The 24,566-nt window shown below is 40.8% G+C and overlaps 1 protein-coding gene across 1 annotated transcript in view; it reads right to left on the reverse strand.

The window, feature by feature from the left end:
• The window catches only part of APOO (apolipoprotein O), a gene marked incomplete at its 5' end in the record, with an annotated part of 38,061 nt that overhangs the window by 11,940 nt on the left and 1,555 nt on the right, over positions 1 to 24,566 (reverse strand). Inside the window, 6 exons of the mRNA XM_079727974.1 lie at positions 2,515 to 2,595; positions 6,006 to 6,097; positions 14,026 to 14,121; positions 17,137 to 17,191; positions 21,475 to 21,594; positions 22,691 to 22,798. Of these exons, the coding sequence (XP_079584100.1) occupies positions 2,515 to 2,595; positions 6,006 to 6,097; positions 14,026 to 14,121; positions 17,137 to 17,191; positions 21,475 to 21,594; positions 22,691 to 22,798 (552 nt within the window). The remainder of the gene's footprint in view (positions 1 to 2,514; positions 2,596 to 6,005; positions 6,098 to 14,025; positions 14,122 to 17,136; positions 17,192 to 21,474; positions 21,595 to 22,690; positions 22,799 to 24,566) is intronic.

A 24,566-nucleotide genomic window follows, 5' to 3' on the forward strand; every position in this document is an offset into this window, starting at 1 on the left:
CAGTGCAAACATTTAGAATTAATTCCTAAAAGGGAAAAGAGATGTGGCAGAGCAAAAAATGCCACAGACTGAGGGTTTCTGAGAGTAATACAGCTCCATGGGAAATAATATAATTGAGAACTGAACCATCATTCATACCACTTAAAATTTCAGGGCCCCATTATTTGATAGTGAAATGCCATTGTCTTTTATTGATTTCCCTGCCCCCCACTTGTTGGACTTTGTGGGTTTCAGTATTTTTTATTTGTTTGTTTTTGCTTTATAAACAGAGCAAAGACTTAAGCTACCCTGGAACAGGAATCTTTTGGGGCCCGGGAATTCTTTGAAGGGAACTGAAGAACACCTCATGGAGGAGATATCTGTTTGTTTCTTAGCGTGTTTGGAAATTGGTTTTCAAGTTAGGCTTCAATTACCAGTCTCAATTAGATGCAATCTGATTCATAATTGTTTGTACTATAATAATGTAACAGATGTACCTACTTTTGGTTGTAAATAGTCAAAGAAATTTGTGGCATGTGGGGATCTAGTTCCCCTGCATTGGAAGCACAGAACCTTAACCACTGGACCACCAGGGAAGTCCCTCAGGGCCCCATTTTAAACACAATGTCCACAAATGTCTTTGACTATTTACAACCAAAAGTATGTACATATCAAATAATTCCCAAAATCTAACTATATCAAATCTTGAATTAATAAGGCCTTCTGATATTTTTCATTTAAAACTTGTGCTAAATGTTTAAGTAGTCAACATCCATTTTATTATCTTCTATTCACAACAGATAGCTGTCAGGACAACTGTGCTTTGAGAGTAAATGAATGGAAGAACACTAAGCTCTCAGTGACGCTCAAGAGGGCAAGAGCATAGAAGGAAGACCAGAGAAGACATGCAGACCAACCCCAGGCTAATTAGGCATCTTTACTATCTCGCTCCCCAAAGACTTGCATGTAAATACGAGCAGCTGTAATATGCAACGTTTTCAAATTACCATAAAATGCTGTTCTGCTTAGCTTGCATTCCAACCACAGTCCCATTGCTGTGCACGTGTCTGCCTGACACCACAGTGAGCGCTCAGAGGCTCCCAGGGGATCCCCCCCACCATAGCTTTCATGTGCATCGGTTCTGCACTGACACCACAGTGAGCACTCAGAACTGAGGAGGAGTTTCATTTTCCACATTTCTTTCTAAGGCTGTGTATAGTTTTCCTGACATTCTGTTTCCTTTCCCATATTAAACTCAGTGTGGACTTAAGGAATTTTTTAAACAGGAAAGAAAGCATCCAAAGAAAATGTCAGAGAAATGAAAATAAAACCATGAGCGTTTATTCTTTACAAGGGATTGCCAAAGGGCACTTGATATTAATATAGAACTTCCTACTCAAGAGCTAGTTTAAACAGGCTCAACAGAGACTAATTCATTTACAAATCGCCAGTACAATAATTAGTCTTAAGATTTCACTGGAAGATTATTTATGTAACTAATGAGGAGGGCTTATAATTTATTTGGTTAATGTTACTTCCAAATTCCAGTTCGAAATCCTGGGTTTTGAGATAGGTATGTATGTATTTATTTATTTATCTATTTATCTATCTATCTATTTATTTACGGGCCATGCCGCATAGCATGCGGGATCTTAGTTCCCCGACCAGGGATCGAACCCATGCCCCCTGCATTGGAAGCTCGGAGCCTAACCACTGGACCACCAGGGAATTCCCTAGGTATTTTTATTTTTTAAAAGGGTATTCTGATTTGAGATGACAGGAGTCAAAAGTATTCTATGATACAGAAGGTATGTTAATAATAAGAACCCTAATTCTTCCTTATCGAGCTGTGCCTCTGAGTGCTTGGAGGAGACATGATGCCTTGTTCTATATTCACTAATCCTTATCAGAGGAAAGAGAGAATGTCCCAGCAAACATGGGCAACATTTAATCAGCTAAGTGGCTGTGGGAAGAGACAAAAAAATGACCTGTCCTTATAATTCCACAACCTTTTCCCCTCTGCTGTTTGCCCACCAGTCAGCACAGTGGCCTGTAATTGGTGGCTGGATCCGTATATGCCCTTAACTGGGCCCATAGGCTAGGGGATGAACAGTTATAGTACTGATAAAGCGAAGAACGAAGCCTATGGTGAATGAAATAGCAAGAGGAGTCTCAGTTATTTGTCGTTTGCTGGGAGCATAGCATGTTCCCTTTGAATCTAGTTTTGATAAAACTTTCAGATAATATGCAACACTTTGAGCAAACTGTAAATACAATACAGTGGAAATTATGGTCTAAGACTGGGGTGGAATGTATTTTATGGTCCCCAGTTATTCAGCCCTGCTGAAAATAATCAAATGCACAGAGGTTCTATTGCTCCTCCAATAAAGGCCACCCGAGAATCTGAGCTAGAAGCATAAGGAAATACAAACAGAAAAAGCAAGAGCAAGCAACAGGGCATCAAGAATTTTATAAAACCCGAGAGAAACCACATATTTAAACCAAAAGGAAGATAATGAAAAAGATCTTTCTCACCTTTTGAATGTTCTCCTTCCACAAATCTTCTACGACTATGTATCCTCGTAAACCCCAGTCATATAATTTCTCCCCACTGACCTTGAAACAAAATATAAAAGATCCATTGCTATTCCATACATGAAGTGGTAAGGAAGAGAATTTTGTTTTCTTTTGTCCTGTTTCCAAAAGAACTGTATTTAAGCATACGACAAACACAGGAATCTTGGGACATACACATTAAAACTGTGCAATGTAAGCAAATAAAAGATAGTAAGAATGATAGCATAAAAAGAAAAAATAGCTTGTCCGTGTACAGTTACTGTTTAAAATAATTTGCCATTAATTATAGGTGTATATTTCAAACTTTCACAATTTCAAGGGAAAAAATGTAGATCACTGCTGATATGGGAAATGCCTGAAGATCAGACGAGAAGGAAGGCTTCTACCTATCACATCTAGCACGTAACAGCCAAACAAGTCTGAAAATCAAGCTTAAAATCAATCATTCATTTTAGGGGCTAGGTAAAAAAATAGGTGAGCCCAGTAAAGATGCTCTCAGTCTTCCCAGATCCCTCAAAACATAAAGTTTTTGAGTTTCTATAGCAATTTTGCCTCCTGTTTCAAAATCCTTTCTACAACATCCTGAGAGGTAGGCCCCAAGGTCAGAGAATATTTTGGGGTCAGTGAGCTCACTACCTTAAAATGCACTTGTCCAACTTTGGCCTGCTGGCTTTAATTGTTGGAAACTTTTTTTTTAAGTACTGAGCTTTCTTAAAAAAAATGCTTCCAATAATTTGCATTCCTTGGTCCTACTTATGACCATATTGATTATTCTTCTAAATGACAGTACTTCAATTTTCTGAAAGCAGTTATTATTCTCTTTCTAATTTTTATAATAATTTGTCTACGTATAGCATTTTACTTTACAAAGCACATTCACATGATTTATCTCTATTCTATATAACAACCCTATGTGGTAAGTAGGCAAAGACTGCAAGGAAGTATTCAGAGGCTGAGTGACTCGTCCAAGATCACAGTGCTAGTAAATCCAGGAGTTGCTGCAACATGCTGGTTTCTTAGAAGTTATATTCTTCCAGTTGCTCCAACTGTTCTTAGAATATGATATGATTCTCAGACTCACTGGTAGACATATCAAGCATTTATCATGAGTATGGCACTGTTTTCAGTGCTTTAAATTTGAGAGAAAAATAATATTTGCCATCACTTTAAGAGTTTTCTTACAGTGCTTTTCTCCAAACACTACTGAACAGAAAACAGAATATAAGTGATTAAGTGGCTTGTCCAAGGTCATGGCATTCATTAAAAAAAAAAAAGAAGAGGAAGTAGAAAAGAAACTGTGAAATAGGAACTAAATGACATTAAAACGGTATCAGAAATTCTTTCAGTCGCTGATGTCGTTTTGTTTTATTGTGGCAAATACACATAATATAACATTTACCATTTTAACCACTTTTAGGTGTACAATTCAGTGGCATTAATTACATTCACAATGCTATGCAGTCATCACCACCATCCATTTTCAAAACGTTTTCATCATCCCAAACAGATCACTAATGTTTTATATCTAGTGAAACTAGTTAATTGCTTTGCTCTGGCTTACCCTAGGTACAAAATAAAAGACAAAACTCCTTCCCACTGACTTTAAAAATAAATTCGAATACAACTCAGATTTGCATGCTACTATCTTGGTTGTGAATATAAAAAATCTTTTGCAACATATGCTGTGGCATATAAGATAAAAGAAGGCCTCTACTCAGAGGGCAGCCACATATGCTTCTCAACCAGCAGCCAATTTACTATTTAAACCATAACAGACTGAGATGATGTTTGATTATTTTTATGATCTAGGGCAGGCAGACACGATTCACTGTTCCAGAGCTGGGGCTGAAGCAGGCAGAGGATCAGTAACTATCTGCCTCCAGGACTGCTGTAAACAATGTCAAGGCCATGCTACGAAGATTTTACTGGTATTTGCCACCAAAGGCAACAATTTCCCGTAGCTGGAGCCACTGGGCTCCCACCTGCAACTGCAGCACCGTCTAGGAATCTAGACTCGATACTGTCACAAGGACTGCAGGGGCACAGTTTCAGGTCATTTTGGCTCAGAGCCCTCAGGGCCCAAATCTGGTGATGGCACTGCTATTCCTCTTAGGACCAAGTGTCAGTGTGAGATGGCAATTCTGGCAAATGAGTCCTTGTCTCCATAAGCTGTCTAGGACCTCAAAACCTCGAGTCTGCCTTGCCTCTTGCCAGTTTTCCAAGGGACTCTACATGTACAGTCACACTAAGTCCACACACCACTGCCCTGAGAGAGTCTAGTCTTTATCAGTGGTTCTCAAATATTATGGGCTTGCTAAGAATTCCCCGGAGGGCTTGCTAAACCACATATTGCTGGCCCTAACCCTCAGAGTGCTTGAGTCAGTAGGTCCGGGTTAGGGCCTGAAAATTTGCATTTCTAACAAGTTCCCAGGTGATCCTGATCCTGCTGGTCCAGGGACTACACTCTGAGAACTGCTGGTCCAGCTGTTATGGACTGAATTGTATCCCCCAAAATTCATATATTGAAGCCCTAACCCACAGTGTTAATACAGTAGACTGTATTTGGAGACAGGGTCTTTAGAGAGGTAATTAAGGTCAAGTTCGTCATAAGGGTAGAGCTCTAATCTAACTAGTGTCATTATAAGACAAGGATGACACATCAGGGGAGTGCACGCACAATGACAAGGCCATGTGAGGACACAGGGAGAAGGTGGCCATCTGCAAGTCACGGAGAGAGGCCTCAGGAGAAACCAACCTTGCTGACACCTTGATCTTGGACTTCCAGCCTCCAGAACTTTGAGAAAATAAATTTCTGTTATTTAAGCTTCACAGTCTGTGGTATTTTGTTACGGCAGCTCAAGCTGACTAAGGCATCAGCTTCACCCGTGTTCTTGCCACTGTGTTCTACTTGCCAGGATGCCATCAAACTGAGGCCTGAAGGGTAGGAAAGGAGCAGCCAACTGACAGCCCTGAGAAAGGCATTCCCAGCAGAAGGGACTGCACTGCCTGTAGTCCCCAGCAAGGAAAGCGAGGCTAGCGCCAGGATGAGGGAGAAGGTGCCGCGGGCCAGAGCACAGGCCCGTGCCTGCAACTCCAAGGAGGGCAGCTTGTGACCAGAGAAGCCCAAACTGAGAATGACCTGTAACTAGCAGCTTTGGAATTTGAGTCTCTAGATTTCCATGTAATTATGCAAAAAAAAAGGCATAGCAAATTTTCTTTGATTAATATTCAAATTAGCATGCATTCTCTGAACACTGACATTGGAAGGAGGGCCAGAACTGAGGTACATAGTGCAGAAAAACATTTAAATTTGTTGTAGTTCATTTATATGTACAAACAAATTTTAGTCTGGTGTTAGAAAGGCTGCAAAATAAAATTAAATTAAGCAGTAAACCCACACATACATAAGCAAGAACAAAGGACATGCAAGCTTACTGGATCTAACTTACCTGGACAAATACGATGGCTTGTTGTGGATAATAAAGAGAGGCAGCTAATCCCATGAAAACAGGTGGATACACTAGCTTCTTTATTTTTGAACCTATTAAAAAAAAGATTATGGACACCATCAGAGTATTCATTATCTTTACCCTTACAGTTTGCGTCATATATCTAACATTGAGTAAGACTCCTTTGGTCTTAGACTGACAGAGAATGTGCCTAATATATGAACCAAAAAGGACCACCACATTTTCATAGCTTTAGGAAGATACAATTCACACAACTCACCCACTTAAATTGTACCATTCAAGGGCTTTTAGTGTATTCACAGAGGTACACGGCCGTCACCACAATCAATTTTAGAAGTGATCACCCAAAAAGAATCCCCACCTCCGTGAGCAGTCACCCCCCAATTCCTCCATCATCTCCAGCCCTAGGAAACCATTAATCTACTTTCTAGCTCTATGGATTTGCCTACTCTGTATATTTCATATAAATGGAATTATATAATATGTAGTCCTTTGCACCTAGCTTTTTTCATCAATACAATGTTTTCAAGAGAACCACCATTTCTAAGGAAACAGAAGAAAAGATTGTTTTAAAAAGAAAACCACACATTATTTTGGTTTCTAAGGTTTACATTCTTTCATAGTAAACTGGCTTCCTATTTAAACACCGAATGCAAGCATTCCTCTCCTCTTCTTTCCAATACCCCATAAAAATAACAGTAAAAGAATAAAATACAGATAATAAACCCACAACGAAGAGAAAATGTATGGCGGGGCTATTGGCTATTAAGAAGTGTCAACCAAGTTTCAGAAAACGGAGAGTGGATGGGAGCAAGAGGACAGACAGCCTTTAAATCCTGAGGGAGGGCCACAGCAGAGGAGGGAGCAGAATGTCCCTGGCAGCCCAGAGATGTCAGGTACCATGCAGGGTGGAGAGGGCGACCGGGGATCAAGATAGGGGGAGAAATACAAGTCCTGTGCATGGACCAGGCGAGCCTCTCCTTCCTCCATGCCACGCCTGTGCAAAACTGCCTGTGGCCATGCCATCTCAACAGACAAAATCTTAAAAGGGGGGCAGGGTATCGCTAAAGAAATGCCATGGATTTGCTGCTGAGAACCGAGACAGCTGGTGTGAGTGCATGTGCATGTTAGTGCTGAGAGTACAGCCTTCCTCAGGTGCGCACTGTCACCCCCCCACCTAAGGGCAGTCCCCTTTTGGCTCACCCTGAGGGAGAGCCTGCTTGCCAGCAAGCCCCATCTACACACAAAAAGTTCTTATTAGAGTTTCAATTGCCTTGTTCTTTCTTGTTTTGTTTTTTGCCTTGTTCTTAAACATGACTGTACAACTGAGGAAAGCTGAGGAAAGCCTGCAACGTAAAAGAGAAGATCAAGACAAGCAAGAAGGAAAAATGACCCCAAAGGAAAGAGAAGAACTTAAAAACAAAGCTAAATCTGTTATTAAGTATCATCAATAAATTCAAGAAGCTACTGCATTAAAAGAAAAATGACTTCTGTGAAAAGAGAGCAGAAAAGAGCTCTCAGAAATGACCAAAGTAAACTAATGCAAAAAGAATAAAATAGTCAAGAAAATACAAGAGACATATGGGGTCAGTTTAAATAGCTCAATCACAAATGAATTCGAGTTCAGGAAAGAAAATGAATGAGAGGAAATTTTCAAATAAATACAAGATATATATTTGCGTACAGCTGAGGGCTGCAAGCCACCAAAATGCCCAACCAAAGAATGAAAACATCTATATGTAGTCACAGCACCATGGAAGTTCAGAACATTGAAGATTAAGACAAGATCCTCAAAGCTTCCAGAAAAAAAGAAAAAAATGAATCACTTCATAAGGAACAATCATGCAGACTGGTTGCTGACTCTCACACCTGCAACACTGGGTGCTAGAAGATGCAGCCTTCAAAGTTTTGATGGAGAACAAATTCTACGACCAACCAAACTATCACTAGGTATGAGTCCTTTCAGACTTGCAAAAACTTGGAAAGTTTACCTCCAACATAGGCTTTTTTGAAAGTGACTTAAGCATGTAGTTCAACAACATGGCAGCAAATCTAGGAGAAGACAACATGGACCCCAGGCAAAGGGGGTCAAACCCAAGAGAGCGTGGAGCCATGTCCCAAGACAAGAGCTGTGTTGACTGAGTCTCAGTCTAGACTGTGAGAATACATAGAGCCCTGGGAAAGGGGAAATGAACAGACAGAAGGATGGAGAGCTGGGAGAAATGAGAATGAGATTAAGAAAACTGGTAGAGGGTAAAACTGGAGAATACACTAGAAATGGACTTGACACAAGAAACAGTCTCCACTCAGAGGCACGGGGTTTTTGAGATGGGACGCATATAGATGCTAGTGCAATGTATGTTACTCACATTTACAAAGAAGAATGTAAGTGCTGTTTATCGGTCTTAAACTTTAAACAGACAAATCCCCCAAAATGGAACTGGGGTTACAGAAGAGAATACAAATACTATCAATCTAGACTCTTAATATTATGTTTCTCTCCCTGTCCTATTGCCTTGACTGAAAGGCTATAATTACTCCAGAAGAGAAAAGCCTTTTACACCCCTGGAAGCCCACGTGTACGCTTGAAGCTTTAAGCACCTGGGCAGCTCATGAAGGTGAGGACCAGGTGAAGGACAGCAAACCCTCCAACCAGCCATTTTTCACTCCTCTAGGGAAAGCTGATAAGCAGCAGCTCTTGAGCTTCTAGCTCCTAGTGGTTCACACAATGAGCTGGGGGCCCCAGAACTTCTGGAAGAAAGTGCAATCCCCTGTATCCCTGCCTATCTCCACACCCACACCTCCCAAAAAGCCAGTGGTCTAAACTGTAACCATCAGCATTGCCAGAGGGGAGTCACTGGCTGCCAGTGCTGGAGGGAGCCACCAGAAGGCAACAATGGTGGGCAACGACCACCTGCCACCCTTGGGTGTCCTGGCTGGGCCCACTTCCTCTGAATGATCATCCACTCATCTCTCTTCCAGAGAAGTACCTCTTGTCCTCACCACAGTCCTGGCCACCCTCACCACCATTATCTGCTGAATGCTCAAGAAACCTATCCATAGGATCCAGCAATCGCTCTTCTGGGTATATACCCAAAGGAAATGAAATCAGTATCTTGAAGTATCCCATGTTCACTGCAGCATTGTTCACAACAGCCAAGACATGAAACCAAACTAAGTGTCTTTCAATGGAAGAATGGATAAAGAAATTGTGGCATATATTTGCAATGGAATATTATTCAGCCTTTAAAAGGAAGGACGTTCTACCATGTGCAAAAATATGAATGAACCTGGAGGACATTATGCTAAGTGAAATAAGCCAGACAGAGAAAGAAAAAACAGTGCAAGATCTCACTGATATGTAGAATCTAAAAAAGTCAAATACATAGAAGCAGAGAGTAGAAGGGTGGTTATCAGGAGTGGGGAGGTGGGAGAAATGGGGAGGTATTGGTCAACGGGTACAAAGGTGCAGCTATGTAGGATGAATAAGTCTAGAGATCTAATGTACAGCATGATGACTACAGTTAATAATACTGAACCCTGGACATTTACTAAGAGAGGAGATTTCAGGTGCTCTCATCACAAAAAAGCTAACTATATGAGAAGATATATTAATTAGCTCGACTCTAGCAATAATTTCACTATGTATATGTGTATCAAAACATCATGTTATACACCTTAAATACACATAATTTTTATTAAAAAATAAAATTAAAATAAATAAAATGTTAGACTGAAAAAAAAGAAGAAAAGAAACTCCACCAGGTGGGACCTTCTGAGCCCATCGTACTGCTGCCAGCATAGGGGACCTGGAGGGGCCTGAAAATCACTCTGACCACCCATGAACATACCTACCCTCCCACTCCCCACTCATCTTGCTTAGGGACCCCCCACCCCAACGGTGTTTACCTCAGGCCCTTGTACCCCAGCACCCACAGGAAAAGATTTGTTGTTTGGTATGTGTGCATGAGTATGTGTGCATGTGTACTTTTCTGAAAAAGAATTAAGGTTTTAAATTATTTTAATACAACCGAGCCCTCTCAGGAAAAGGAAGAAGAGAGAGGAACAAGCAAGAAAACAAAAGCAAAGGCAAAGGACCCGCAGTAGTGGTGTTCTGCTGCTGTTCTGCCCAGGAGAGCATAGTCCCCAGTCGTCCTCAGGACAGTCACCACAGTGGATGTGCAGGAGATAAACACAGTGTAAAGAGCACACATGGCACAGGGAGCTCTCTTTAGGGCTGTAAAACTGCTCCACATGCTCTACCCATGGAGAGGGAAGGAGGAAACTAATCTCACTTGATTCCACGTTCCTGGCTCCGTAACACCCAGTCAAATTCCAACACCCTGGCCTTGGGATCTTTATAAATTCTAAACACTATCTAAATAACATAGGAATGCTTTTCTAGACAGCTTTACAGGAGGGGAAAGAAGTCTGGGACAAAAAGCTGGTTCAACTATTGCCCAAGCTGATTAGTAAAAACAAACTCTGCATTTAATTCTTACATATTCTGCACAAGATGGGAGGAAGACACAAAAACTACAACAGGAGTTCATTCCACACACTGGGGGAGTGGCACCAGGGCAGCATTCTTCCAGATTCTAAAAGAGCGGTTAAGGCATGTATAGGAAGGTTTTTAATATTGAGAAATGGTTATCAAACTAGTCTCTATAGTTATCTTTTATGGGGACCGATTACAGAGTTCATAATCTTTATAATTTAGGAATTTTTGTGAAGTCTGAATTTTACAATCAGTGAAACTTCAAGGAGTTCATAACAAATTCATCTCATTATAATGAAGTATTTTATCATCCTGTATTTCCTATAAATGTTTTGTAATCCAGCAGTAAGGTGTAGTAATATCTTTAAGTTGATATTTGTTAGCTTTTAATTTTAAGTATATTTTTAAAAAATATTTATTTCGCTGCATTAGGTCTTAGTTGCGGCACGCGGGATCCCTGTGGCACGCAGGCTCTTCGTTGCAGTGCACGGGCTTCTCTCTAGTTGTGGTGCATGGGCTCTAGAGCACAGGGGCTCAGTAGTTGTGGTGCACGGGCTCTCTAGTTGTGGTGCAAAGGCTCCAGAGTGTGCGGGCTCAGTAGTTGCGGCACGCAGGCTTAGTTGCCCTGTGGCATGTGGGATCCTAGTTCCCCGACCAGGAATGGAACCTGCATCCCCTGCACTGGAAGTTGGATTCTTAACCACTGGACCCCAGGGAAGTCCTTAATTTTAAGTTTTGTTTTTTTTTTTGCAGTATGCGGGCCTCTCATTGTTGCGGCCTCTCCCGTTGCGGAGCACAGGCTCCGGACGCACAGGCCCAGCGGCAATGGCTCACAGGCCCAGCCACTCCGCGGCATGTGGGATCCTCCCAGACCAGGGCAGGAACCCGTGTCCCCTGCATCGGCAGGCAGACTCCCAACCACTGCGCCACCAGGGAAGCCCATTTTAAGTATTTTAAAAAGTTTTTATCATCACTGACTGAAGGTACAAGACATCAAGAAATTAATAAACTCTCCATGAAATCACTGTTACTAGGAATAATAGCTTGATCATTTATTTTAATATAACTTTATTTTATTTATTTATTTTTGGTTGCATTGGGTCTTCATTGCTGTGCACAGGCTTTCTCTAGTTGCAGAGAGTGGGGACCACTCTTCGTTGTGGTGCACGGACCTCTCATTGAGGTGGCTTCTCTTATTGTGCAGCATGGGCTCTAGGCACGTGGGCTTCAGCAGTTGTGGCTCGCGGGCTCTAGAGCGCAGGCTCAGTAGGTGTGGTGGACGGGCCCAGTTGCTCTGTGGCATGTGCGATCTTCCCAGGCCAGGGCTCAAACCCACGTCCCCTGCATCAGCAGGCGGATTTTTAACCACTGCACCAACAGGGAAGCCCTAATAGCCTAATCTTAATAGTGAAATATTTACAGTTTCTCAGGTGTGACAGATCTTCATTAATGAAAGTTCACTCTTTCCGTATCAAAGACCAACAGGAATTTGACCAAGTAAATGTGCCTATAAAGGATAACTAATTTTTTTATTCTAATTGATTTTTTATTGGAGTATAGTTGATTTACAATGCTGTGTTAGTTTCTGCTGTACAGCAAAGTGAGTCAGTTATATATATACGTATATGCATACTTTTCTATACTCTATTCCCATATAGGTCATCACAGAGTATTGAATAGAGTTCCCTGTGATATTCAGTAGGTTCTTATTAGAGAAAATGATCTTTTTTTTTTAAACATCTTTATTGGAATATAATTGCTTTACAATGGTGTGTTAGTTTCTGCTTTATAACAAAGTGAATCAGTTATACATATACATATGTTCCCACATCTCTTCCCTCTTGCGTCTCCCTCCCTCCTACCCTCCCTATCCCACCCCTCTAGGTGGTCACAAAGCACCGAGCTGATCTCCCTGTGCTATGTGGCTGCTTCCCACTAGCTATCTATTTTATGTTTGGTAGTGTATGTATGTCGATGCCACTCTCTCACTTTGTCACAGCTTACCCTTCCCCCCCCCATATCCTCAAGTCCATTCTCTAGTAGGTCTGTGTCTTTATTCCCGTTTTGCCCCTAGGTTCTTCATGACCTTTTTTTTTTCTTAGATTCCATATATACGTGTTAGCATACAGTATTTGTTTTTCTCTTTCTGACTTGCTTCACTCTGTATGACAGACTCTAGGTCCATCCACCTCACTACAAATAACTCAATTTCGTTTCTTTTTATGGCTGAGTAATATTCCATTGTATATATATGTGCCACATCTTCTTTATCCATTCATCTGTCGATGGACACTTAGGTTGCTTCCATGTCCTGGCTATTGTAAATAGAGCTGCAGTGAACATTTTGGTACATGACTCTTTTTGAATTACGGTTTTCTCAGGGTATATGCCCAGTAGTGGGATTGCTGGGTCATATGGTAGTTCCATTTGTAGTTTTTTAAGGAACCTCCATACTGTTCTCCATAGTGGCTGTATCAATTTACATTCCCACCAACAGTGCAAGAGGGTTCCCTTTTCTCCACACCCTCTCCAGCATTTACTGTTTGTAGATTTTTTTTTTTTTTTTTTTTTTTTTGCAGTACGCAGGCCTCTCACTGTTGTGGCCTCTCCTGTTGCGGAGCACAGGCTCCGGACGTGCAGGCTCAGCGGCCATGGCTCACAGGCCCAGCCGCTCCGTGGCATGTGGGATCTTCCCGGACCAGGGCACGAACCCATGTCCCCTGCAGCGGCCGGCAGACTCTCAACCACTGCGCCACCAGGGAAGCCCTTGTTTGTAGATTTTTTGATGATGGCCATTCTGTCCAGTGTGAGATGATACCTCATTGTAGTTTTGATTTGCATTTCTCTAATGATTAATGATGTTGAGCATTCTTTCATGTGTTTGTTGGTAATCTGTAAATCTTCTTTGGAGAAATGTCTATTTAGGTCTTCTGCCCATCTTTTGGATTGGGTTGTTTGATTTTTGATATTGAACTGCATGAGCTGCTTGTAAGTTTTGGAGATTAATCCTTTGTCAGTTGCTTCATTTGCAAATATTTTCTCCCATTCTGAGGGTTGTCTTTCCGTCTTCTTTATGGTTTCCTTTGCTGTGCAAAAGCTTTTAAGTTTCATTAGGTCCCATTTGTTTATTTTTATTTCCATTTCTCTAGGAGGTGGGTCAAAAAGGATCTTGCTGTGATTTATGTCATGGAGTGTTCTGCCTATGCTTTCCTCTAAGAGTTTGATAGTGTCTGGCCTTATATTTAGGTCTTTAATTCATTTTGAGTTTTCTTTTTGTAACCAAAAGTATATAATTTCTTTCATTTTATTTTTTTACAATTTCTATATGTTTAAAATCAAATATACTGGAGAAAACAACCATATCAATTATACATCAAGAAGGCCATATTCAGGAACTAACTCATTATTCCAAAAACTGGTAAGTGAAAAGAAAGAATCAAATGTATATGTTATGTCTCCCTTATGAACTGTTTAAAAAAAAAACGACAAAATTGTACCTACCTCTAGCCAAAAGGAGTCCAACAACTCCAGCAAAACCAATAACACCAAGTCTTGGAAAAAATCCAGGAGGTGCATTCTGGAGATATTCATAGCTGTCTACAATAGAATCAGACCAGGAAACAGTTTTATAAATTGCTCATTAAAAAACAAAACATGTGCATCAACTATATTTCAATTAGAAATAAACATAAACAAAAAGAACAAAACAAAAAAGTCAAATATAAGTAGCATATGTAGTAGCAAATGCTTTTCAAATAATGTATTCTTTGCTTTCTGTTAATATGCTTCTTTTCAACAAGTTCTTTTTATGTAAGAGATAAACATGATTTACTAGTTACATCGCAAGTATCCAATTTTCAAACACTTTTTAGCCTGATGACATTCTGACAATAAAGTAATGTTAGATTACCTTCATATTCCTGAAGGCAACAGATCTGAATCAATTATTCATAAGGGCAGAAAGACAAATACAGGAATCCCTTGCTATCCGAACACAGAAACAGAATAAATTTGGATAAATCTTTGGATAGATCTGTCGCTATCTGAAGCTTTGCTGCTTGCTCTCTAAAATTCAGGAACCAAATACATTAGACTCAGGAAAAAAAAGTATCTTTTGCCATCTGAATTCATTATTTGAACTCAAGATAAGAATAACTCTGGATAATGAAGGAAACTTGTAGTGCAAGTATATGCAGGAAGTAGTCACTGTTGATAGATAAAATAAATACAAATAAATGCAACATGTGAGTCTACTTGCCACGCCTGACCATGCATTATGACCTCATTTGCATGATGCCGCCTCTCCTCTCCCCTGAGCCAATGCCACCACATAAAAGCCAGCTTAAGTCCTACCTCCTCAGAAAAGCCTTTCCTATACTCATCAGCCCACACCTCTTTCTCCTCTAAAGTCCCACCATATTTATTTTCTCTACCGTCATTTGGTGCCTAATTGTACAGCCCTTGTTTTTAATTATTCAGGGTGTATTTTATGTTTCCTCAAAGAGAATATCTGCTCCTTAATGGTGGACTGCTTAGACTTCTATGTCATTTTCCCCCAGTGGTAAATAGTGGATGTTCACTCAACAGGTACTTATTTGAAGCCCTGCTAGGAGTTAATGGATACTGAATGAATTAACAAAGGGATTTCAGCTAGGTCATGACTTGAAAAGACTGCAGGTCTCTCAACCTCATCTTCAGCACTCCTGATCTGCTTCCAGTTCCCGGCACACGCAACACTAAGTCACCATCCAAACCCTGGTCATGCTGTGCCCTCTGTGTGGAATGCCTCCCAATTCCCACCCCCGTGTTTTGGTGTGGCTAACTGTTCCTTCAAGACTCATCTCAGAACGCCTTCCCTGACTGCTCCCATCTCCCCAATCTCTGTTAGACTCGTCTCTTTCCTCTGTACCTTCAATGGTGGTCTACGACTGTCTGTATTTGTGCTAGTACTGAACACTTTATTATATGTACCTCAGTAGCTGTGACCACTGTCTCAATCAGCCTCTCTCTTCAATGCCTGCCATGATGGTGACTTAACAGACGTACATGGAACTGAACTAATCGGAATACTCAATAATTCTCTCGTCTAGATAATACTAGGCATGTGCCAGTTATCCTTTTCTTGGTTTCTTTGGGAAATGTGGTGATCATTTTAAATACTACCATAGGGCTTGTGTTCTTTGCACCAATTCCTGTCTGGCCTTTTACTTATTTTGCCTTTAACCTGGTTTTAACTTTTCATCCTCTTGTCTGGGTCATTTGAGGCAATTTTCTGCTTCCCTTTATTTTTGCCTACCAGCATGGTATTTTCAATTCTAGACAGGCACACAGAGCAGGTGATAGAAGGACACCCAGATGCCTTGGTGAGCTGAGCCAAAGTGGGAAAATCACAAAGAAATGGGAAAGAAGATATGCTGTAAGACTACACTAAATATGAAGTCCAGCTTCTAGCAACATGTCTTGGCTATGACTCCTGGGAAATGGACTGGTTGCCTTGGCAGACAACAGTGCAACTCATAATGGAACGTTTCTTCTTAAGTCTTTGCAGTAACTATGAGTCCAGGAGAAGAAAAAAAAGACTCATATTGCAAATACTGCCTCCTGCTGTGAATCAATGGGAAATAATAGGCGACAATGAAGAGACACCTCAGTCACACATATAGATAAAAGATCAGGAGTTCTTTAGCTTCCTCAGGTAAAAAATGAAGGTAACAAAGTACCTAACTGCCAAGGTTGTTATGAAGATTGTACATAAATTAATACTTTCAAAGCACTTAGACTAGTTCCTGACACCTAATAAGCACCAAATAAGTGTTTATAAAATTAAGATATTAACATACATGAATAATTTAAAGAAGTAGTAAGCTACTAATATGTCTGTCTTCAAATGAAGAATTTACTTATATAGTAGTCTCAGGGGTATCAGTGCATCAATACTATGATAATCTTCACAAAGAAATAAATTGTACTCATGATGATTTTATTCTGTCATGGAAACACTTGTAAAAACAAGAGGATGACTGGCTGAGATGTCCAATAAAGGGAATGAAATATGATCAGTGTCTATTAATTTATCAGTTCCTGGTATTAGTTAGAACACAGACTGTGAAACCAGTTTATGAGTGTTATGTGTTAAGTGAATGTGAAAAACAATCAAAGCCAATTAAAAAACAAATGAAAACATGTAAGAACACTACAAATTATGCAATAAAGCCTTTCCTAGGCACACCAGCCCAGTTCCTTCCTGCCTCTAAACTTCTATAACATGTGTTAATAGCTGTGCCAATGAGCTATCCTGATTCTGAAAACCTATAGATGAGTTAGGACATTGCACCTGGAAATAGATTTAAAGAAAGAAAATCCAGTGTATCTGCACCTGCTAGGCCAACAATCCTAAGGATCTTGAAGAGACTTACCTGAGTGTTTGGGGACACTAGTTCTCTGAAATCTGATGAAAAAAATAGATCCTCTTTCCAGAAAAATCCAAATAGCTCTAAAATTCTACATACAATTTTAAGGAATTCATAGATCTCCTAGAGCCCATCCATGGACTCCCAGTGAAAGAATCCAATGTCAAACAAACTGATTATGCCTAATTAAAAATCGACTTACCTAACCCCCACTGAACCAAACTTTGCATCTTGGGCTTAGTTTGGGAGTACATTTCCTAAAAAGATGAGGAAAAAAAAAGAATCAATAGGATTTGCTGATTAGAAAGTAGCAATAAATATATTTGTCTTTACTGAATAAATTATCATGTTATTAGCACTTTTTGAACAAAGGGATATACTGTCTATCTGGGTTTTTTGTGTTGTTTTTCCTTTTCTAATTTCCCCTTCACTACAAATTGCTCAGCAGAATGGCTTATTATTGCCACAGGAAGCAAAGATTTCAAGTAGAGTGGTTTCAACAACCCAGCCTTTTCGTTCTTCTATTGAAATTGAAGAGGACGAAAAAAAATCAATCCCCTTGATAATTAAAGTGAATATTCTTTCCCTGTGAGATTAAATCATTCATATTAAGTCTATTTCCTGATTTGCCATGATTTTAGAGCCTATATCTGAAAACTGCCCATTTGAAGCAGGAATGACCAGATTTAATGGGACAAAGGAGTCTATATCCAGGTTTGGAGAAACATTCACCCCAATTGAGCAAATGAAGTATTAACATTCTCTTAACCACAACAGTAAAAAGGCTTTGTACATGAATATCAGATGATCCTAAAGAAAGCAAGGGACTACTTCAAAAAGTGTACAGTAAAGATGGGAAAAGAGATATGTGGGTATCAGAAGATATCAGAACCAGCTGCCACTTGGAAAAGGATTTGTTTATTTTAATTCAGTTCAAGTCAGAGCAAGTTACCCTAATACTGTTAAATGGCCTTAAATAATAAGTGCTGAATTTGGGGGAGGACATAAAGAACATTAAAAAAAACCTGAGTATTGCTTCATTAAAATCTATTAGCTTTTTTCTGCACATGAAAAGAGAAAAACTACAGATCAATGTCTAGACTGACTGCCCACTTCTTTTGCTAGCATAATCTGTTTACTATGAAGAAAAATTAAATCAGTTCTAGAAGAAAGGGACTAGAACTTGTAGGCCTGAAAATGGAGCCAGGAATGAGAAAAATTTTCATTCATGAAGACTTCAATCTATAGGAAAATAAAACCAGTGTAATCACAAAAAAAAAGCTTTTTTACATATAACTAGTACAAATAAACATGTTGATAACTATTCTGAGGCGTTTTGTTGCACTAGGCATCATGCACAGACGAAAACGTAAAAACCAAAAAGCAACCTTGGGTTGAAAGGTAGAGACAAAGTACTTTTATAACCACAAAAAAAAAAAAGAGCAAGAGAGAAATAACAGTAGTCATGCCTACACGATACAGAAATATTTGCAAATGTGCTGACCTTATCTTAACCACCTGCAGATGGTTTAAAAATCTTCTAGTCCATTCTCTACGTCTGCATCTTTATTCCTGTCCTGCCCCTAGGTTCTTCAGAACCTTTTTTTTTTTTTTAGATTCCATATATATGTGTTAGCATACGGTATTTGTTTTTCTCTTTCTGACTTACTTCACTCTGTATGACAGACTCAAGGTCCATCCACTACAAATAACTCAATTTCGTTTCTTTTTATTTTTTTATTTTTTAAATTTTTTTAATGTTTATTCTGCTATAATTTTATTTTATTTATTTTTTTACAACTTTATTGGAGTATAATTGCTTCACAATGGTGTATTAGTGTTTCTGCTTTATAACAAAGTGAATCAGTTATACATATACATCTGTTCCCATATCCCTTCCCTCTTGCGTCTCCCTCCCTCCCACCCTCCCTATCCCACCCCTCCAGGTGGTCACAAAGCACCGAGCTGATCTCCCTGTGCTATGCGGCTGCTTCCCACTAGCTATCTACCTTACGTTTGGTAGTGTATATATGTCCATGCTTCTCTCTCGCTTTGTCACAGCTTACCCTTCCCCCTCCTCAAATTCTCAAGTCCATTCTCTAGTAGGTCTGTGTCTTTATTCCCATCTTACCCCTAGGTTCTTCATGACATTTTTTTTCTTAGATTCCATATATATGTGTTAGCATACGGTATTTGTCTTTCTCTTTCTGACTTACTTCACTCTGTATGACAGACTCTAGGTCTATCTACCTCACTACAAATAACTCAGTTTCGTTTCTTTTCATGGCTGAGTAATATTCCATTGTATATATGTGCCACACCTTCTTTATCCATTCATCTGTTGATGGACACTATGTCCTGGCTATTGTAAACAGAGCTGCAATGAACATTGTGGTACATGACTCTTTTTGAATTATGGTTTTCTCAGGGTATATGGCCAGGAGTGGGATTGCTGGGTCATATGGTAGTTCTATTTTCAGTTTGTTTTTTTGTTTTTTGGGTTTTTTTTTGCGGTACTTGGGCCTGTCACTCTTGTGGCCTCTCCCGTTGAGGAGCACAGGCTCCAGATGCGCAGGCCCAGCGGCCATGGCTCACAGGCCCAGCCGCCCCGCGGCATCTTCCCGGACCGGGGCACGAACCCGTGTCCCCTGCATCGGCAGGCGGACTCCCAACCACTGCGCCACCAGGGAAGCCCCTATTTTCAGTTTTTTAAGGAACCTCCATACTGTTCTCCACAGTGGCCTGAGGACACGGGGAGGGGGAAGGGTAAGCTGGGACGAAGTGAGAGAGTGGCATGGACATATAAATACTACCAAATGTACAACAGATAGCTAGTGGGAAGCAGCTGCGTAGCACAGGGAGATCAGCTCGGTGCTTTGTGACCACATAGAGGGGTGGGATAGGGAGGGTGGGAAGGAGACACAAGACGGAGCAGATATGGGGATATATGTATATGTATAGCTGATTCACTTTGTTATAAAGCAGAAACTAACACACAACTGTAAAGCAAGTATACTCCAATAAAGATGTTAAAATTAAAAAATCTTCTAGAACAAGAGAATAAAGTTTAAGTATGTTACAACACATTATGTATAAAGTCTTTAGGTATTTCATAACTCAATAATATGGTTACATACTTTAGTATAATGGCCTAATTTATGCTATTTTCTTTCTAAATTGGTGAACAAAAGTTCAGCATTGGCACAGTGGAAATTAAAAATTCTAAAACAAGTTCTGCATGAAAATTGAGTTTATCATCTCAAACAAAGTAAATCTAGACCACGTCACACACATCTACATTCTTTTACTTTGTCATCAGTTTTCAAAATCAAGATCAAGTGTGGCAAATATACATATCAAAGCCCACGAAAACATTCTGTAGACTGTAAACTTCGGTTTCCAATGTTAAAAATTGCACACATGCTTTCATGAACATAATGACAAATGCCTGATTTAAAACCTGAGCAGTAAAAGTCAATCTGTATATGCAGATCTTTGGTCACTAAGGGAAACAGTTAAGTACTCAAGTATGTAATTCCACCGTCTTTTAGTTATTTACCCTCCTATTATAGTATTCAAAATCCTCTGTACCCATTCCTGTTTAAAATGGTACTGGGATTCCCCTGGTGGCACACTTGTTAAGAATCTGCCTGCCTATGCAGGGGACACGGGTTTGAGCCCTGGTCCAGGAGGATCCTACATGCTGCAGGGCAACTAAGGCCGTATGCCGCAACTACTGAGCCTGCGGTCTAGAGCCCGTGAGCCCCAACTATTGAGCCTGAGTACTACAACTACTGAAGCCCATGCGCCTATAGCCCGTGCTCCGCAACAAGAGAAGCCACCTCAATGAGAAGCCTGTGCACCGCAACGAAGAGTAGCCCCGGCTCGCAGCAACTAGAGAAAGACTGCATGCAGCAACGAAGACCCGACACAGCCAAAAATAAATAAATAAATTAATTAATTAAAAAATAAAATAAAATAAAGTGGTACTGACTTGTAGAATCTCTGTGGGGCGAGAAACTTCCTAATTTTGATATAAATGTTTACATTGTACCCTCTTCCTTCTTCTGAAGTTCCAGCCCCATATCCTCCCCTGGTGGACAATAATGTTTTCATAGCCGCAACCAACAAGATAGGCACCATGGGGGAATTCCCTGGCGGTCCAGTAGTTAGGACTCGGTGCTTTCACTGCCGTGGCCCAGGTTCAAGTCCTGGTCGGGGAACTAAGATCCCACAAGCCGAGCGGCCTGGCCAAAAAAAAAAGATAGGTACCATGGGCCTCTGCTCTCTAGTCAACATGACACAGGCTGCCCAGTGGGAGGGAAACTCTCTCTGCAGCTATGGCGACAGCTGCCACCAGGAAGCTAGGGCTCTCTGCTCCCCTCCAGAGATGGCACTGACGAACATTTTTAAGTCAGGCACTCTTAAGTTGGGGCCCTTTATTGTGCCTTTTTCTGAAAACATGCAGCCAGTATAGACTTTTTACTACTGACTCTAAACAGAAATGCATTCATTCCATTTTCAGAACAGCTGTCCGTACCTGACACCAACTTGTATATGGTTCGCAATAATGTCGGAGATGGGAGATGCTTTCTTCAAGTTGGGTCCTTGGCTCTTCCACATATTTAGACTGACCCTCAGGAACAGAGTAGAGTGAAAGCTGCAAAGATTGAAAAACAAAATAAAAAGAAATTAAGAAGTGTATACAGTAATAACAATCAATTATTAAATTTGTAATAATTCACAAACTACAGTGAATAAGGGTTATGTGCACCCTGAACCTTGCTTCAGACGATCTTTGCACCTTAATCAATAAGGACAAGGCCAAGAGAGCAGGGCTATGAGGTGTCCTAGCCTCCCCCAACCCTACTCATAGCAGACAAAGCAGTCCCCTTTTACCCATTTTATATATTAGTATTTGTTATTTCATCTTAGATTTAGTTTGGAAAAAGGATTCTATTACTCTAAATGGTGGGTCAGAGGTGGGATAGGAAAAAAAAGCTTAAGAATAACTGAATAGCATATGACTTAGTTCTAGTGATCAGTCTAGTGCTAATCAAAGTAGAATAGCAGGTTTGTTCCCCACCAGAGAGGAAACGTTTCACAGCCACCACTGGCTGCCTTCTTCACCCTCAAAAATGCCACTGTCCCAAGGCCTGAGAAGAAGAGAGTAAAGGGCAAAAAAAACAAGCTATTTAGCTTTAGGTAAACACCATTCAAGTAACCCTGACCATAACTGATGGTAGATCTTTATGACACTTTACTCAAAGTCAAAAGAAACCAAATATCTAAAATAATCAGTGGGAAGTATAGACAAAAAGGAATGTAAACAATGGAGAGATGATTTCCTGTTTTATTTATTTAGTATTTATTAAGCATCTACTTATGAGCCTCTAATCCAACCAAAAAGCAGGATGAGCCCTGGTCTTTAATTTCTTAGGAGAGGGAAAAATGTGAATGTTTTCCTGGCTTGATAAGCAGTCTGGAAGCAGGCAGATCACTTAGAAGTGACTTGTGCTTACAATCTACTGGGACAGAGCAGATTCCCCACTAAAAATCTAGGAAATATTCCTTAATTATGCCCTTAGCTAAGTACCATTAATTAAAGTTGAAAAAGCCATAGTCTAGTAGCTTCCCACAAGGAAACACTATTTCCTCCTTTTAAATATCTTCTGAATTGTCCTATCTTCCTGATATTCAATTTGTACGCTTCCCATAGTAACTAAATCACATATTCAAAATATATCACATGTTACCTCATTAACCTTCACAGCAGCTTTGTGAGATGATTCCTTTTTTGCTGATGCATAGACTTTGAAGGTGAGCAGGCTCAGGCTGGCCGGCCCCACAGACCTCTGAATTACCTGAAACACAGAAACAATCTTAAGCCTTCTCTCAGTTCTACAAACTGAAGGTACATAACGTGGGCACATTTGCAACCTCAGCCACTCCTGCCCTGAGAGGCTTATTGTGCGTTATGAGAAATGTATTCCCGAAGTTTTACGGAAGTCAGAAACTAAAAAACATGTTCTCGTGGACTTAAAATTCCAGGTCACCTTTATCTTCATTTCCAAAACAGTAGTTCCTGAGTTTTCTACTTAGCCTTTCAAGGAAAATAAAAGATACACCTCCCCTACCCTCCCCAATAACAACAGGGGAAGGAGCTTTTTGTTTTTTTTTTTTTTTGGCTGCATTGGGTCTTCGTTGCCATGAATGGGCTTTCTCTAGTTGCAGCGAGCGGGGGATACTCTTGGTTGTGGTGCACGGGCTACTCATTGCGGTGGCTTCTCTTGTTGTGGAGCATGGGCTCTAGGCGCGCAGGCTTCAGTAGTTGTGGCACACGGAATCAGTAGTTGTGGCTCTTGGGCTCTAGAGCGCAGGCTCAGCAGTTGTGGCACACGGGCTTAGTTGCTCCGTGGCATGTGGGATCTTCTCGGACCAGGGCTTGAACCCATGTCCCTTGCGTTAGCAGGCGGATTCTTTAACCACTGCGCCACCAGGGAAGCCCGGGAAGGAGTTTTTAATGATCTCACCTAGTGATTCATTGAACAGAGTGAAGATTCTTTCGATAATTCCAATAATCAAACTTTGAGCAGCTCTCCCTTTCCATTCCCAACCAGAATCGCTCTCTCCCAACCTCAGTTCCCAAACTCAGTCTCTTTCTGTGCCTTGCTCTCCCTGACTAGGTCACTAATGCCCATGGCTCCAACATGAAGCCAGTGACCCCTAGGTATGCAGCTCCAGCCCAGAGCTCTCTCCTGAGTTCCCAACTCACTTATCCTATTACTTCTGGACATTTCCACTTGGATGGGACACAAGCTCCCTACACCAAGAACACCCAAAACCAACTCATCAGGATCCTGTCTGTGCCTCCAAGTCTATACTAGGTCTGATAGGTGAATGTGTGCTGTGGAATCTAGAAAGCTTTTTTACAAGTGATACATTTTAAAAATTAATACTGCACTTGACCATCTTGCATGTTTACCCCAGAAATGCCCCCCTCTTCCTCTACTTCTTCTCTCAGGAATGGTGCCACCATCCAACTAGACAACCCAATCTGAAACTCTGAGGTCATCTCCACTGCCTCCCCCCGCCATCCTATTGGTCATTAACTCCTGTTAATTCTGCCTATTAAATGAACTTAATTCACTCTCTCCTCTTTATCTTCTCCTGTACAATCTTCTCTTGGGCCCTTGTTTCTTTCCTGGATTGTTTCAACAGCTTAATTCTAAATGTTCACCTGGCCCTCTGATGACTCAAACCACCACACTGAAAAAGAATTATCTTTCTGACCTGCAAACCCGAATATCTTCTATCCTTTGGTATTCATTACCTAGGACTTTTTTTTTTTTTCTTCAGTACGCGGGCCTCTCACTGTTGTGGCCTCTCCCGTTGTGGAGCACAGGCTCTGGACATGCAGGCTCAGCGGCCATGGCTCACGGGCCCAGCCGCTCCGCGGCATGTGGGATCTTCCCGGACCGGGGCACGAACCCGTATCCCCTGCATCGGCAGGCGGACTCTCAACCACTGCGCCACCAGGGAAGCCCTACCTAGGACTTTTATGTGAGCCAAACAAGGCCCATTTATGATCTGACCCCAACCACCTTCTTTTTTTTTTTTTTTTTTGCGGTA

Source organism: Hyperoodon ampullatus, assembly GCF_949752795.1.
Source record: "Hyperoodon ampullatus genome assembly, chromosome: X".
Lineage (NCBI taxonomy): Eukaryota > Metazoa > Chordata > Mammalia > Artiodactyla > Ziphiidae > Hyperoodon > Hyperoodon ampullatus.